Source organism: Panthera uncia, assembly GCF_023721935.1.
Source record: "Panthera uncia isolate 11264 chromosome A3 unlocalized genomic scaffold, Puncia_PCG_1.0 HiC_scaffold_11, whole genome shotgun sequence".
NCBI lineage: Eukaryota > Metazoa > Chordata > Mammalia > Carnivora > Felidae > Panthera > Panthera uncia.
Genome location: NW_026057578.1, coordinates 26,370,466 through 26,385,310, shown reverse-complemented (window position 1 = coordinate 26,385,310; position 14,845 = coordinate 26,370,466). Strand labels below are relative to the sequence as shown.

Below are 14,845 nucleotides of genomic sequence, written 5' to 3'. Positions count from 1 at the left end.
TTATTTATTTTTGACAGAGAGACAGAGCATGAGCGGGCGGGGGCGGGGGGGATTGTGGCACAGAGAGAGAGGGAGACACAGAATGTGAAGCAGGCTCCAGGCTCTGAGCTGTCAGCACAGAGCCTGACGCGGGGCTCGAACTCACGAACCGTGAGATCATGACCCGAGCCGAAGTCGGACGCTCAACCGACTGAGCCACCCAGGTGCCCCGACTTTTTCTCTGTTCTGATGTGTGCATTTCTGGTACACACTTCCCTCTCAGCACTGCCCTTGCCGTGTCCTCCAAGTTTTGACATGTCATGCACTCATCTCATTCAATTCAATGTATTTTTTAAATTTCCCTAGAGTCTTCTTCTTTGACTCGTGCATGATTTAGAAATGCGTTGTTTAGCTTTCTGAGTGTTTGGAGATTTCGTCTCATCTTCCTGTTGTTATTTCCAGTTTGAGTCTCCTGAGGTCAGAGAACACATCGTGTGATTCCCATTCTTTTAAATTTGTTGGGGTTTGTTTTTTGTTTTATGTCTAGAATATGGTCTATACTGAGATATATTCAGCGGGCACTTGGAAAGAGTGAGTATTCTGCTGTTGAATGTCACGTTCTCTGAATGTCAACTGGATTCCATTGTTGATGGTGCTGTAGAGAGTTCTATATTGTTGGTGATTTTCTGTCTAGTCGTTCTGTCAGTTGTTGAGAGAAGTGTATTGTTAATTGTGGATTTGTCTGTTTCTTTTTTCCATCAGTTTTTGCTGCTTGCGTGATCTTTTTTATCCTTTTTTCCTCCATCTGCCTATACGTTTGAAGTGAGGTTTTTTGTTTTGTTTTTGTTTTTAAGTTTATTTACTTACTTTGGAGACAGAGTGAGCAGGGGAAGAGCAGAGAGAGAGAGGGAGAGCGGAGCCTGCCAGACGCAGGGCTCGAACCCACAAACCGTGATGGTGGTTGCCGTAGGTATTACATCACGTGCACATAACACAGTCTACCGGCGCCGTCATTTTGCAATTTGAGTGAAGTGTAGAAACTTTACCCTCTTCACATCCCTTTACCCACTTTCGTTGTTGCCAGGTGGGGGTGGAATCGTGGGCTCCCAGTGTGTCTGCATCGACGTGTGGGAAGGAGGAGGCAGGCAGGGAGGGCTCGTTACTGGCCAGCAGACACGAAAGTCCCGGCTCCCTTGGCCTTACGACATCCCACACTGGTGGGAGTGTCTGGGCACCTTGACTCATGACGTTGGACGGAGTCACCAGATCCCCACTTGGCCTTCGCTGATGTGGATAAGGCCACTGTTTTTCCCATGGTGTTTGGCTGGAGTGGAGCTCTTACTGTCTAGAAACGTTCTACCCTGCTGGCTTGTTCCTTTCCTAATCCCTTGACTAGACAAAGTAGGCTTTTGTTGGGGCTGTGTTGTCTTTTCTGTGCCCATTGGCTTTTTTTTGGGTAGCCAAAAAAGCCAGCTCCAGCTTCTTTGGCTCCAAGTCTGGGATCTCTGAGGCAAAAAGAAAACCCAGAGGACTTGCCGCTGGGCCATTCCCGGGGTCCTGAGGTCCCTGGCCTGTCTGCCTTCTCTTCACTTTTCAGTTTTCTTATGCTTGTTTTATATGCAATGTCCAGGGTTTTTAGCTTCGTTAGGTGAAAAAGGAAAAAGCAGATCTGCTTCATTTTCCGAAAAGTGTGAGTATAGATAGAAGCAGGGTCACTTGTCCGGAGGAGTTTCTGCCAGGTTGCATTTTACCGATTGCGTTCCACGCAGCTTTTCTTGTGCCCCTGTATTTTCCATCCATGGTGGTTACATTTAGAAGCTTTGGTCACACGCAGAGCCGACTTTCGACAAGAACATTTCAGGGGCGTGCTGTGTTCTCTGACCAGGAGGCGCACAATGGCAGCGTCCTTGGGTGCCATTTGCAGCCCCTGCCGGTCATTGTGTGGATTCATTAACTTATCAGGGACACAGATGGCTTTCAAATTATTAAAAGACGCCAACCTCAATTAGAGTTTTGAAAATGAAATTTTAAAGTATAGGGTACTATTTTTTTTTTCCTCAGCCAGATTGACAAAAGATCAAAGAGTGTTCACGCGGATGTTGGCAAGGGTGCAGGGGACACGCAGTTCCACGGGATGACAGCTTTGGCTGTCTCCGTCAAAATAACACATGCATATATCCTTTGGCCCAGTGATTCTACTTCTATGAATATCCCGTGGGTGTACATGTGTATGTGCAAAATGACGGATACACCAGGCTGTTGATTGCAGTACTGTTTGGATTAGCAAGAGTTGAGAACTACCAAATTGTTCCTGCCTCCAGGAGAGTTTCCCAGCTGGTGTGCTACATAGTTTCATGAGCTGTGGCAGACATGTTTTTGCCCCGGCCATGTGCCCTTAAGCCCGTCCTCAGAAGTCATGTGTAACTTTGGTGGACAGTTCTCATTCAAGGAACGGGCGCCTTGCCTTGTCCTTTTGACCATAGGTTGATGCCGGGCCCAAGCCTGGGGCAGGCGGGAAGTGCCAAATGCTGGGGAGAAATACACAGGAGCAGCCCTCAGCCAACGAGGGATGGGAGTCGTTCAATGAGTACACTGAGGTTCTTGTCCCTAGAGCGTTCTACAAGTTTTTCAAAGGATGCCCTGGAAAAGAGCCCCATTGTCTCAAGTGGCAATTTACGTGCCATTGTACCCTGTGTTGGCCTGCCCTGCCTCGCTGTCCCTGCTGTCCTAGGATCACCACTTAAACTGCTTTTACACCTGAATCCTTACTTTAGACTTCGCGTTTAGTGGATATCCATAAGAAGACACAGAGCTTGGGCAGGTGGAGTCCCAAGACTAGTCCCCTCAGGGGTCCTTAGAGCAGTGGTAGGGGATGATGGAAGGGGGTGGTCTGACAGCTTAGCCTAAAAGCACGTACATTTATGGTGCCAGATGCCATTCTTAAGCACTTCACAAGCATAAAAGCTGCACTAAATCTGCATAACCACCCATTATTATCATCTCCATTTTACAGGTGAAGAAACTGAGGCACAGGGAGGTTAAGGGCACCGGGCTATCCTAGGAAGTATGGTTTCAGAGCCCTGCTCCTAACTGCTACACAGCCTGTGTCTCCTCTGGCCCTCACCGCTCCACCAGGATGGGTTGAGCACGGCGAAGGTTGGGCTCTTTCTTCCTGGATGTCTACTGCAGGGATCAGCCACAGGGCACGTGGCCACCCATCCTCCACAAGGACCTTCACACAAAGTCTGTGGAGCCACCGGAGAAATTTGTTTCCAGGTGCCCCAGGAGCTTGGCATGAAGTCCAGGTGAGACTGATGTGTCTAGAAGGGATGGTCAACCAGCTGCAGAAAGATGTCCTGCCACATAAATGGTTTGTAAATAAGGGCTTTATCATTATTTTTATTTATTGCTATTATTTTTACAAGGCAATTAGGACAGCGAACAGGTGTTTTGTTCTGTTTTGCAGGGGGCGGGGTGGGGGGCACTGAACAGTTGTTCTGCTTTGCAGGGGCGGGGTGGGGGGCACTGTTTTGTACATCAGTGCAATTTGAGCCGAGCCTTCCTGACTAGGCACTGGTCATTTCCCCACTCAGCAACAAATTTACAAACTATCTTGTTGGCTAGCCACTGCATTGTTTATATTCCTTTTTTATTTTCAGAACTTTTTCTTTCTTATGCTTATATTCTCGGTACCTCAGTGTTTTGTTTTTTAATATTTTATCTTTAAGTAATTTCTACACCCAATGTGGGGCTTGAACTCACAACCCCGAGATCAAGATCAAGAGCCAGCCAGACACCGTGATACTTTTAAGTATCGATGTTTTAAGAATGACTTCCTCAAATTTTAAGATTGGCAAATATTATCCCTATAAATTTGTCTTATTTGATTTTTTCAAATGTTTATTTTGAGAGACAGAAAGAGCAAGTGGGGGAGGCGCAGAGAAAGGAACAGAGAGAATCCCAAGCAGGCTCTGCACTGTCAACACTGAGCCCAACACAGGGCTCAATCCCACAAACTGGACCGTGAGATCGTGACCTGAGCTAAAATCAAGAGTCAGACGTTTAACCAACTAAGTCACCCAGGTGTCCCTGTCTTATTTGATTTTTAATAAATATCCATGCTCTAATGTTAGAATTCTGGTCATATGAAGTATTAATTCCCTCCTAAATTATTGAAACTGCCCCATTCCTGAGGGCTCATACATGAACACTTAGCTTGAACAATTCCGTGCAAACAGCCCATGAGTTCTTATGAAATTTAAATGGTTTTACCACAAAGTCTGTCCCTGCCTTCTTTCCTTCCTTTCTCCCTCTTTCCCTGCCTCCTTTCCTCTCTTCCTATGTGCTGTGCAGCCTTGCCTAGTGTTAATAAGTCACAATTTTCTCAAAAAAAAAAAAAAAAAAAAAAGACTGGAAAGCTTTATGTCATTTCCTGTGTTCTGGAACTCATCATTAATTTAAAATACCTGAATGAGGAGCACCTGGGTGGCTCAGTCGGTTAAGCGTCCGACTTCGGCTCCGGTCATGATCTCGCAGTCCGTGAGTTCGAGCCCCGTGTCAGGCTCTGTGCTGACAGCTCAGAGCCTGGAGCCTGTTTCAGATTCTGTGTCTCCCTCTCTCTCTGACCCTCCCCCGTTCATGCTCTGTCTCTCCCTGTCTCAAAAATAAATAAAACGTTAAAAAAAAAATTTTTTTTTAAATACCTGAAATGAAAAAGTTCATTTGGATTTGAAATCCACTTGAATATATTATATTTGTCAATTAAATAAAGGGAAGAGCTGTTGGAATGCTTAAATATAATTTCAATTGTAAGCTTTGGGATGGTTAAATTTTTTCTTTTAGCACCTACTTGCAGCTATGAAGTCTCTTGTTGATGTCAACTACCAAGAATTTTAAGAGATCATCATTAATAAGCCTTGATTGGAATTTGTGTGAACCATTTTGATTATAAAAGCTCATATAAAATATTTGTCTCTTAAGAAATAAATTTTAAAATAGGTATATTGCTGTTTCAAAGTTCATTATGAAATATATTTCATTTTTCTCATTATAAATATAGTATATAGAAATGAATTCCGTCCCCTTCCCCGGACCCACATGGACAGTCTGAAACTCCTTCCAACTTTTCCTCAGTGTGCAATTCCAGTATTTTATGCACATGCTATGGCATGTATAAAGTTGGAAATCACTGAGTTAGATAGAGGTCTGGTTAAAATACTACACAGCTAGAATAAATCATGAAGCTGTCATGAGTATTGATAACTGTTGAACCTGTATGATGAGTACACGGGGATTCCTGTATGAGTATGTAAACGTGTATCAGACATTACTTAGGGAGAAAATGCAAGGCAGTGTAGGTCTGTTACCATTTGTGTAAAAAAAAGGCAGGGAGGATAAAAGTATATTTATATCTATGTATTTGTCTGTATGTGAAAAGATGTTTCCAGAAGGATCAAAAATCTGAAGAGGGGCCTGAGTGGCTAAGGTAAAAGAGCAGGGGCAAGGGACACACTGTGGGGATAGGGGTGGGGGAAATGCTGGAGACTTGGGTGTTGAACTAAAGAGAATGATGACCCTGAGCACAGGGACAGCAGTGGCAAGCTCTGAATCTAATACCCAACGATTGGAAGTGTAGAGGTCCTTCTGGTGAGCCGGGCGGAGGACGGAGGACACCGGGGAAAGCTGGCCAGGTGGGAGACAGAGGTCATGGGCGCTACGGAAGGGCAGAGGCAGTGGGCGTGGCTTCAGGTCTCACCAGCCTCGACCACCAGGGGGCAGCCAAGCCTGCTCCTGAAGGCGTGAGGGGCGGAGCGTCCGAGGCAGGTTCCCGCCTCCAGCTCCGTCCCCGGCTGGAGCGCTCGCCCATAGAGTCCTCGTTTTCCCAGACCCTTTCGGGACCTCGGCTGCTACAGGTGGAACTGTATAGGAAGCCCGCCCGATGGTGGGGTCATCGCTGCCGCACCCTCCCCACTCCCTCAACCAGCCTCCCCCAAGCTCTTTTGGGTTATTTCATTCAATGTGGACCACAGTCGTGTGAGATGGGTACTGCCATCAATCCCATTTATGGAGGTGAATGTTGGGAGCACAGAGAAGGTAGGTAGCTTGCCCAAAGGCACAAGCCCAGGAAGGGTGACCCAGGAAACACACCTGACTTGCCCACCCTGAGAACCAGAACCTTATCAAACCATGGCTCCTTCACTGGTCTCCAGGTTTCTACTCTGCTCCCCTCCAGAACCTTCTCCACACAGCTGCGAGAGGGTGTTTTGGGGCCCTATGGGGGCATATCATTCCCTGACAACTTCCCTCTGGCTCTCACTGCCCTCAGGATCAAGTTCAGCCCCCTCATCCCACCGCTCTGGCATCACCTTGACCCAGGAGGCCTTCTCAACTCGACACACCCATTTTCCTTCAGCCTGAAGAAAACTTATTCACCCTGTGCACTTGCTTCTTCTTCACCAGGACCACTCTTCTTGCTTCCCCCATTCTTTTAGTTAACTCCTACATTCTTCCAGCCCTAGATCTCATTACCACGTCTTCTAGGGAGTCTTCCCTGACTCCTGACTCCCAGACAAGCTCAGGCTCCACATTGAATACTGTTGGGGCACTCACTATGAGCCTCTTAAGTTGCACTGGCCTCAGAAATGTGCTTCACTTTTGTAATTATAATGGTGTCACCATTCCAAAAACTCCCAATCACCCTTGATTCCTCTTTCTTGACCGATTTCTCATCCATCAGTAAATCCTGTGGGATCTACCATTAAAATGTTACCTCAAGTCTGACTCCTTCCTACCTCCTTCCCCACTAGGTCCTTCATTAGTCTTGCCATTCTTCCTCATGGTCACCCAGATTCCACCTTTGCCCTCCAGCAGCCAGACCCATCCTTGTATTTGTCTGTTTTCCCAAGAATGGGAGTTCCATAAAGGAAGGGCCTTGTTCACTGCAGAATCCCCAGTGCTCTAGGACTGTGCCTGTGCCAGGCAGGCCTCAGTAAATACTTGCCAAGTGGCTGTTTCTTCCCCTAGAATGTCAGTTCCTGGGGGCAGGGACTGTGTCCATCCTGTTCACACACAGCCCCAGTGGCTCGGCACACAGCAGGCGCTCAATAAAAACCCTATCAATGGCTGGTGGAGAGAATCAGGCCCAGAGGGAGCTCCCCTGCAGCACCCCTGCCCAACAGCCAGCCGCACAGCCCCTCCTTCCCCAGCCCGGGGCACACAAGAGCCCAGGTCCTTTGCTCACTGAGTCAAACACAGTTTATTACTGAACTGCACTTTCACCTTCACACAGACTATTTCAAAGAGCTGGAACAAGTGTGGGGTGGGGGCTGAGTGGGGGGGGGGGGGGACAGTTGCCCCTAAGGAGCCAGGACCCCCAGCTGGCTTCCCCAGACCAGGGCAGAGGAGGGAGCATCAGGCCGTTCAGTCTCCGGGCACCAGCTCTCCACGTGCACACGCACAGCAAGCCAGCAGCTCCTCACACATAAATACAGACACGCTTAACAAAAATAGTATATCATCTTCACAAGGAATAAAAACTAGTCTCGAATATGTACAGCAGAGAGCCCGGGATGGCTAGGGGTAGGCCGGGACCCCCGGGGATGAGACAGGCCATGGGTGGAGTAGAGGGAGGCCTGAAGGACTCCTGGCCAGGCCACTCTGACCTTGGCAGCCTGGTGACCCAGGCTGAATGGGGGTGGGGCACACACCTGTTTGACCAGGTAGGACTGGCCCTTCCAGCCACCCCCACCTACACCTCGTGCATCAGGGTCTCCTTCCTGCCCTTCCTGCCTGAGGTAGGGAAGACTCTAGGGCTCCCACAGCTGCTCCCTGTAGCTCCCCTTCATGTCTGGGCCGAGGCCCCCGAACCCCTGAACTCTGTGGGCAGCAGCCCAAGGCAAAGATGCCACAGGCTGATCTCGCAGGAAGTGAGGCAGCTGAGGCCATAAACAGCTCTGGGGCACCTGCCTCGGGCCCAGTTGGTCCCTTAGTAATGGTCATGGGAGCCAAGGGAAAGGAAGGGGAAAGGAACTAGGGTGGTGCTAAACTGCAAGGGCCACCCTAGCTTTGGCATGGGGTGCTTCCTGCAGCTACAGCCCCCCACCCTGGGTGGGGCTGGCCTCTAGCCAGAGGCCTCTGGAGGACACTGGGATTGGGGTCAGGGACTTTGGCCAGGCCAGAGGTGGAGAGGGGGTCCTGGTCCTTGTTTCTTTATCCCAAGCAGCTTGAATCCCTAATTAGTCAAAAGTGGCCCCTAAGTGGCTCTTGGGAAGGTGGGGATGATAGGAAGGGGACCTAGATCCTGGAAGGGATAGGGAATGATCAATTCTGAGGCCACAAACATCAAAACGAAGGCAATCTAGTCTCTCCTGGGGAAAAGGGTCAGAAAACTTTCCAGCTCCCTGGCAAGAAAGCATTCTCAGGGAGGCTAAGGGGTTGGGGGGTTCCACCAAACAGGCAGGGCCCTCCAGCCCCCAACCACATACACCCCCACACCTGCCAGCTTCCATGGGGCAGATTTTGGGGAAACTCTGTGGGTTCTGAGGCCAGGAGAACAGAGGTGTGGGGAAGGCGGCTTTCACAGAAGCATGGTAGATTTCTAGAAAACTAATTGCAGGGGACCAGGTCTAGGCCCAACCCTGTGATGGGTAGGTGGCCACAGGCTGCATGTAGTGGTTCTCCTGGTGGCAATGGTTGCTGGATAAAGGGATGTGGTGGGGGCAGGGTAGGGCAGGGAGGGTAAGTGGGTGGTCAGTGTCTGGTCATTTCCGACTGAAGAGTGAGCCCAGCAGAACCACGCCAGCCACAGTCATGCCTGTCAGGAACCAGCGGTTGAAGCGCTCCTGGCCCTTCCGGCTCTCGGCCGCTGCATTGTTCCCGTAGAGTTCCACAAAAGTGTCCTGCAGGGAGAAGAAGAGAAGGTGCTATTTGAGTCCTTTGACAGTAACTTGGGGGGGGGGGTAGGAGAAGGGGGCCATCTGCTGCAATGGTGATTTGAAAAACTATAGCCATCCGCGCCTCCCCTGGGCCAGATACAGGGTTAAAGGCGGCCCTTCTTCCTGATGCCCAGCTGGGGATGACCAACACACATTACTGTTGAGATAACAGGTGCAAAGCTGGGAAGGAGCTTTGTCCAAGGTGAGCTGGCTAAAAAGTGGCACTGGAGAACCTGCGGGAAAGAGATAGGCAGGGGCAGGGAGGTGACAGGAGGCTAGGTGGCTGGAGCAGAGGGCAGGAAATAAGGGGACAGGGGAGAAGAGGGTAAAGTGGTGAGCGAGAGCTGGCTGGCTGTGTGGTCTGGAAGCAGAGGAGGAGCATGGAGTTGAGTCTGTGAGTAGCCTTCCCACTGCTGTGACAGAGGGAGGGGGCAGGGAGGGAGAGGAGATGGGGCTAAATTCCCAGTGATTCAGGGGCAGGTCAAGTCTGGGGATTATGAGCCAAAGGCTCCTTCTCCCTCTGGAGGGAGCCTCTGGCCAGGATGAGTGATGGGTAGACAGAGCAGGGCAGAGTAGAGGGGCAGCAATGATGATGCAGGACTGGGACAGGATCTAGGAGGCCCTGTCCATGTCTTTCGGCCTGCCCCCAGGGGGCGTGACTCTGGGCCCAGGAGGAGGTGAGCAACAGCCTTCAGCCCTGAGGCCAGTCAGGAGGGAAGCACATGATATGGGGAAGGTAGGGCTGTGGGTTAAATTACCCAGCCCAGGGCAGAGCCAGCCTGTGGGGCAGGGAGAGGGGGTTTGCAGTACCCTTTAGTGAGTCAGCTTTGCTCCCTATTTGTCCTCTAATTCTCCCAACAATGCTGCAGTACAGACCCTCTCTTCCCATTTACAGACCAGGAGCCTCTGGGCCTAGGGAGGTGTGTGTCTAGAGTGTGAATGGATCACCTGCTGGTCCCAGGGCCCATGTTCCTCCTCTCCACCAAGAAGGTGGGCCCTCATGTCCACCTGGTCCCAACTGGCCGAGTGGTGGCTGCTCCCTCAGACCAGTTGGTTCCAAGTTCCACCAGGCCAGTTTGCTCACTGTGATGTGTGCCTGGCCTTCCTTCTGGTCTTGACAAGCCCCCTCAGTCCATGCTCCACACAGAGGATTTTTAAAAACCTAGATCAGATCACGGCACGCCTGGGTTTAAAGTCCTCCAACAGCTTTCCCTTGCACTTAGAAAGCCAGTGTCATTTTTGCTCACATCCTGGTACCTAGCAGAGTGCCCTGTGCACCAAACTGCCAAGATGACTCAAAGACTCCTGAGTGTTTATTAAGCCATCAGGGAAACAGCAGAGACACCGAAGCTGCAGCCCTTACCAGATAGTTTACGATGTATGGGGGGAAAACCACTAGAAAAAGTCCCTCCATTCAGGCCATGTCACTCCTTCCCATCTCATCCCAAGCTCTCAGCCTTCACAAGGCTTCCTATCACACCTGGAATAAAGCCCTCACTCCTCACCACGGCCAGCGAGGTCTCGCGGAACCTGCTCCTCCCTCCCCGCTGCACACTCGCCACACGGGTCTCCTTGCTTTTCCTCCAACATCTGCTTGGGAGCTTGCTGTTCTCGCTGCCTGGAGCACTTGACCCCAGATCACCACCCACCTCACTCCCTCATTTCACTCCCGACTGCTCAAATGTCATCTCCTCAGAGAGGCCTGCCTTGGCCACCTCGTCTAAAATGGTACCCATCCTCCTCTCTACCTGTCCTCTTACCCTGTTTTATTTTTCTCCCCAGCACTTCTCATAACGGTGCATAATGAACAGATTCAACACTTTGTTTCGTCTCTTGCACTAGGTGTAGCTTGACGAGGGCAGAGCCCCTGTCTTGTCTCTATATACCCAGTGCCTGGAACAGTGTCTGGCACGTGTTGGTGCTCGATAAACACATGAGTAGAATGAAGGTACTACAAGTCTACTAAGTGCCACGTAGTTACCCATTTCACCTTCATCAGCTAGATTTGAGCCCCATTTCACACTGGAGAGGGAAGACCTTGCCTGGGGTCAGCCGGCTAACAGGTGGCAGAGCCAGGGATCAGGACGCAGGGACACTCAGCTCCAAAGGAAGCATGGCTATAGCACTTCCCTATGTGGGGGGCTGGGATGACGTGTCCTGTCAGTAGCGCTAAAATGGGATTCTAGAAAGAGGGGGTTGAGTTGAGGAGGAGCCCTGGGTCTGGAGAGAGAAGGGCAGTGGTGTGGCAGCAGCCAGCCTCCTAATTCTCTGGCCTTGTCGCTGCCCAGGCATCGCCGTGTGGATATGCTTTCGTCTCTCCCCCCTCATCCCGGCTAGCCTCATGGGTGTTGGTGGACAAAGAAATTCTTACAGGAGTTGTAATTTTTCTGGTCCTAAGTGTCCTAAGTGAAGTAGGCCCAAGTGGAGTCACAAAAAAGATGGATCTGTGATGGGGGAAGACTACTGGGCTATCGGGGGCATGGGAGAAGTGAGGCCAAGGCCAGAAGGAACTGGCTCTCCCAAGGGGCCCAATGTCTCTTAAGAAACCAGGGACACTGGGGTTGCAGCCAAAGTGGGAGAGGCCTGGCTCTCTCGATGGGAACTTTCCTAAAGTAGAGGGCTGGCAGCCACGGGAAACTTTCCTCTCTGGGGCTGGGTTGGAGTAAACAGGCCCTGTCCCTGCAAGGGCACAAAGCACTCACTGTCCAGGAACAGTCATTCCAGGGTGGAGGGAACATTCTCGTTTCGGTGCCATAGAGAACAAGACTCTGACCTGCCCAACCCCCCGACTCATGCATTCCTGGCCAGGACAACCTTCATTAGGAGCTCCTTCTCCTGGGGAGGGGGAGTAGGATTTCCAGGGGCCACGGATTCTGGGGACTGCTTTTGCAGACAGAGCATGAGCAAAATGGGGTGTGCCATTGCAGGGCGGGTGCTGGGGAGACAGTGGTGTGGGTATATTTAGCTCAAGGTTCACACGACACACTTGGAAACAAACACAGCCATTTTCTCAGTGGGCGGTTGCCCTGGATAAACAAGCAGCATTGCAGAGCAGCCTGGTTCTGGAAAAGCAGAGATAAGCCCCGGTGCTCCTCAATGGCTCCCACTAGTTTCAGCCAGAGCTGGCATGGTGGGCAGGAGGGTGAGATGCAAGGGTGAGTGGCAGGGAAGTCTCTGATGTCACAGAGGCTTTCAAGAGACCCGGGCATGAGGCTGTCTGCATTCTCAGCTGAGGTGACAGCAACGTGGGGGACGTTTTCTCTTTGTAGCTGTGACCGCTGCCATGGGATTCATGCAGGAGTTTTCAGGGCCACCGGGGATAGGCAATGGCTAATGACTTCCATGGGAGGATCATGGACTCCCCCGCCAGCCAGATCCCCCACAAGTTAGTAAGACCAATGCACCTGCCCATTCTATAGTTTCACACGGCTAGTTTGTGGTAGAGCCTGGACTAGGAACTGGTGTCTCCTTAATTGGCATCAGGACCCTTTAGAGCAGTGAGCCAAGAACCAGGGTCCCCAGGAGAAGCCAAAGCTGGGACCACTTTCAAGATCCTGCCTCCAACAGTCCTGGCCACATATATGGAAGGGCTCCACCCAACATACTCCAGGGTGCTTTTCACCCATGTGTCCTCTTAACTGGTCACTCTCCCCGTATCATCTTCCTCAGTTAGCCAACCGCTACTCAGCTTACGAGACTCCATGACAAAGGTCTCCTTTGTGCTTCCAGGGTTTTTGGACTTTCATTTACACCATAAATATGTCTTTTAAAAAAAATTTTTTTTAACGTTTATTTATTTTTGAGACAGAGAGAGACAGAGCATGAGTGGGGGAGAGTCAGAGAGAGAGGGAGACACAGAATCTGAAACAGGCCCCAGGCTCTGAGCAGTCAGCACAGAGCCCGACGCGGGGCTCGAACTCACGGACCACGAGATGATGACCTGAGCCGAAGTCGGACGCTTAACCGACTGAGCCACCCAGGCGCCCCTTTCTTTTTTTTTTTTAAAGTAAGCTCTACACTCAATGTGGGTCTTGAACTCCCGATCCTGAGATCAAGAGTGCATGCTCTCTCTACCCACTGAGCCAGCCAGGCGCCCCACACCGTAACTATTTCTTGTGTGCTAACCATGCTCCAAGCCCAGTACTGGAGACACAGCAGTGAACAAGACAAAGAAGATCTCTGCTTTTATGGAGCTTCTGTTCTAGTCTGTGTGTTCTCAACGGGAGGGCTATCACTCCCAGTGGGGCAAAGCAAAAAATTCTTGGATATTACAGTGGTTTGTGGCTTTCCACGGGGTCACAGCACATAAAGAGATACGGAGTACAGCTGTGGTATTCAAATGTCACGGGAAGGCAACAAGGACAAGAATGTCGAAAAAGATGCCTGAGGCAGATGGCAATAGGAAAAAAGGTTGAGAAACACTGTCCTGGTGGAAAGCAGACAAGGTAAGAAGCAAGACAATTTCAGAGATAATGGGGTTTTGAAGATAGTAAGTCACGGGGTGGTGACAGAGAATAGCTGGGGGACTGATATAGGTGGAGTGGTCAGAGAAGGTCTCCCTGGGGAATTTGAGCTGAGAGCTGAATGGCAAGGTGGAAGTAGCCAAGAGAGGATAGAAAACCTGGGGTAAAAAAAGAGCCTGTTTTGGCAGAAGCAACAAGTGCAAAGGCCCTGAGGCAAGAATGAGAGGCAAGGTGTCCCTAGGCTGAGCCCCATTTGTGTGTCAGTTCCCCCCTCAGTCAGCGGGCTCAAGTCTGACATACGTCTGAAGCCAGGCCCATCCAGACAGGCACAGACGGACTAAAGCTAGATCTCTGCCCAGAGGCCAACTGAACAATGCAGGTTACCCTGCAGCCATCTGCAACCCTGGTGAAGTGAGGAAAAAGGCTGGCACAATGCCCCTCAAGCAGCGGCCCATCCACCCTGCCAGGGGCTGAAGTGCAGCACCCACCTGAGACTGATCAATCCTCTGATGCCCACCCTTCTCTCTCACCTCCCACGTTTCCATCCTTCTTCACAGCGGTGTGACTTTGAGCAGCCCAGTCCTCACTTGTTAAATAACAATAAAATAATAACAACTGCTAATATGGCAGCTGACCTTTATTACACATTTGAATGTTAGCTGTGCCAGGCACTGAGCTAAAGCACTTCACCCAGACTGGGCCATACTCCCTGATTACATGCACAATCACATACAGTTGAGTGACTATGTTTTGTCCTGTCTCCTCCACTAGATTGTGTGTGGTTTTATCCCTTATACCTCTAGAACCTGATGCTGTACCTGGAACACAGCAGGTGCCATTCTAAATGAATCTATTATATATATACACGTAGATTATATATATACACACATATATATACACATGATGTACACATCATTAGATGAACAAATGATTACTTTCGTTTAATCCTCGTACTATTTATCAATAGCCTCATTCTACAGATGTGAAAATGGAGGCTTCAAAGTTCACCTGGGATTTGTCAGAGTTCTGGCCTCTTGCTCATTCTGATATCTGATTCTGCCTTCTTCAGTCCCTGCTGCCCCTGCCCACAGAGAACCTGACCTACACAGTGGCAGTGGTGGGAGATGATTCCTGAGCACTTACCCTGCAAGAAGGCACTCCTCCTGGTCCTTTGTGTGGATCAGTTCACTGAATTGTCCCCATACTGTCAGGCAGTGGGTACTGTTGTTAATTCATCATACAGCTGATGGCCCTGTGGCCCTCAGATGATCTGTGACTTGCCCAAGGTCACACAGCGGCTGGGTTGACTGCACTAGCAGTCTGGCTGCAGTATCTTTGCTCCCAACCTCCATACAGGACTATGCTTACTTTCAAAAGGACAATACTTTTCAAGCCCCATCATGGTCCAGGTGCATGCACTTGTATTACTGAAGGAGGACCTCAATCTACACCCAGGTAAACTGAGGCTCA

General features: G+C 50.3%; 1 protein-coding gene across 7 annotated transcripts in view; it reads right to left on the bottom strand.

Moving 5' to 3' along the window:
* Positions 1 to 4,722: 4,722 nt before the first annotated feature.
* BCL2L1 (BCL2 like 1) overlaps positions 4,723 to 14,845 on the bottom strand; it is a 51,481-nt gene continuing 41,358 nt past the window's right edge. For 5 of the 7 annotated variants that reach the window (XM_049650964.1, XM_049650966.1, XM_049650963.1 and 2 more), the window contains exon 3: positions 4,727 to 8,876. In XM_049650964.1, the coding sequence (XP_049506921.1) occupies positions 8,739 to 8,876 (138 nt within the window). In that variant the 3' untranslated portion in view covers positions 4,727 to 8,738. Of the gene's footprint in view, positions 8,877 to 14,845 lie in introns of all 7 variants that reach the window. The other 2 variants (XM_049650967.1, XR_007462095.1) reach the window with 2 other exon arrangements.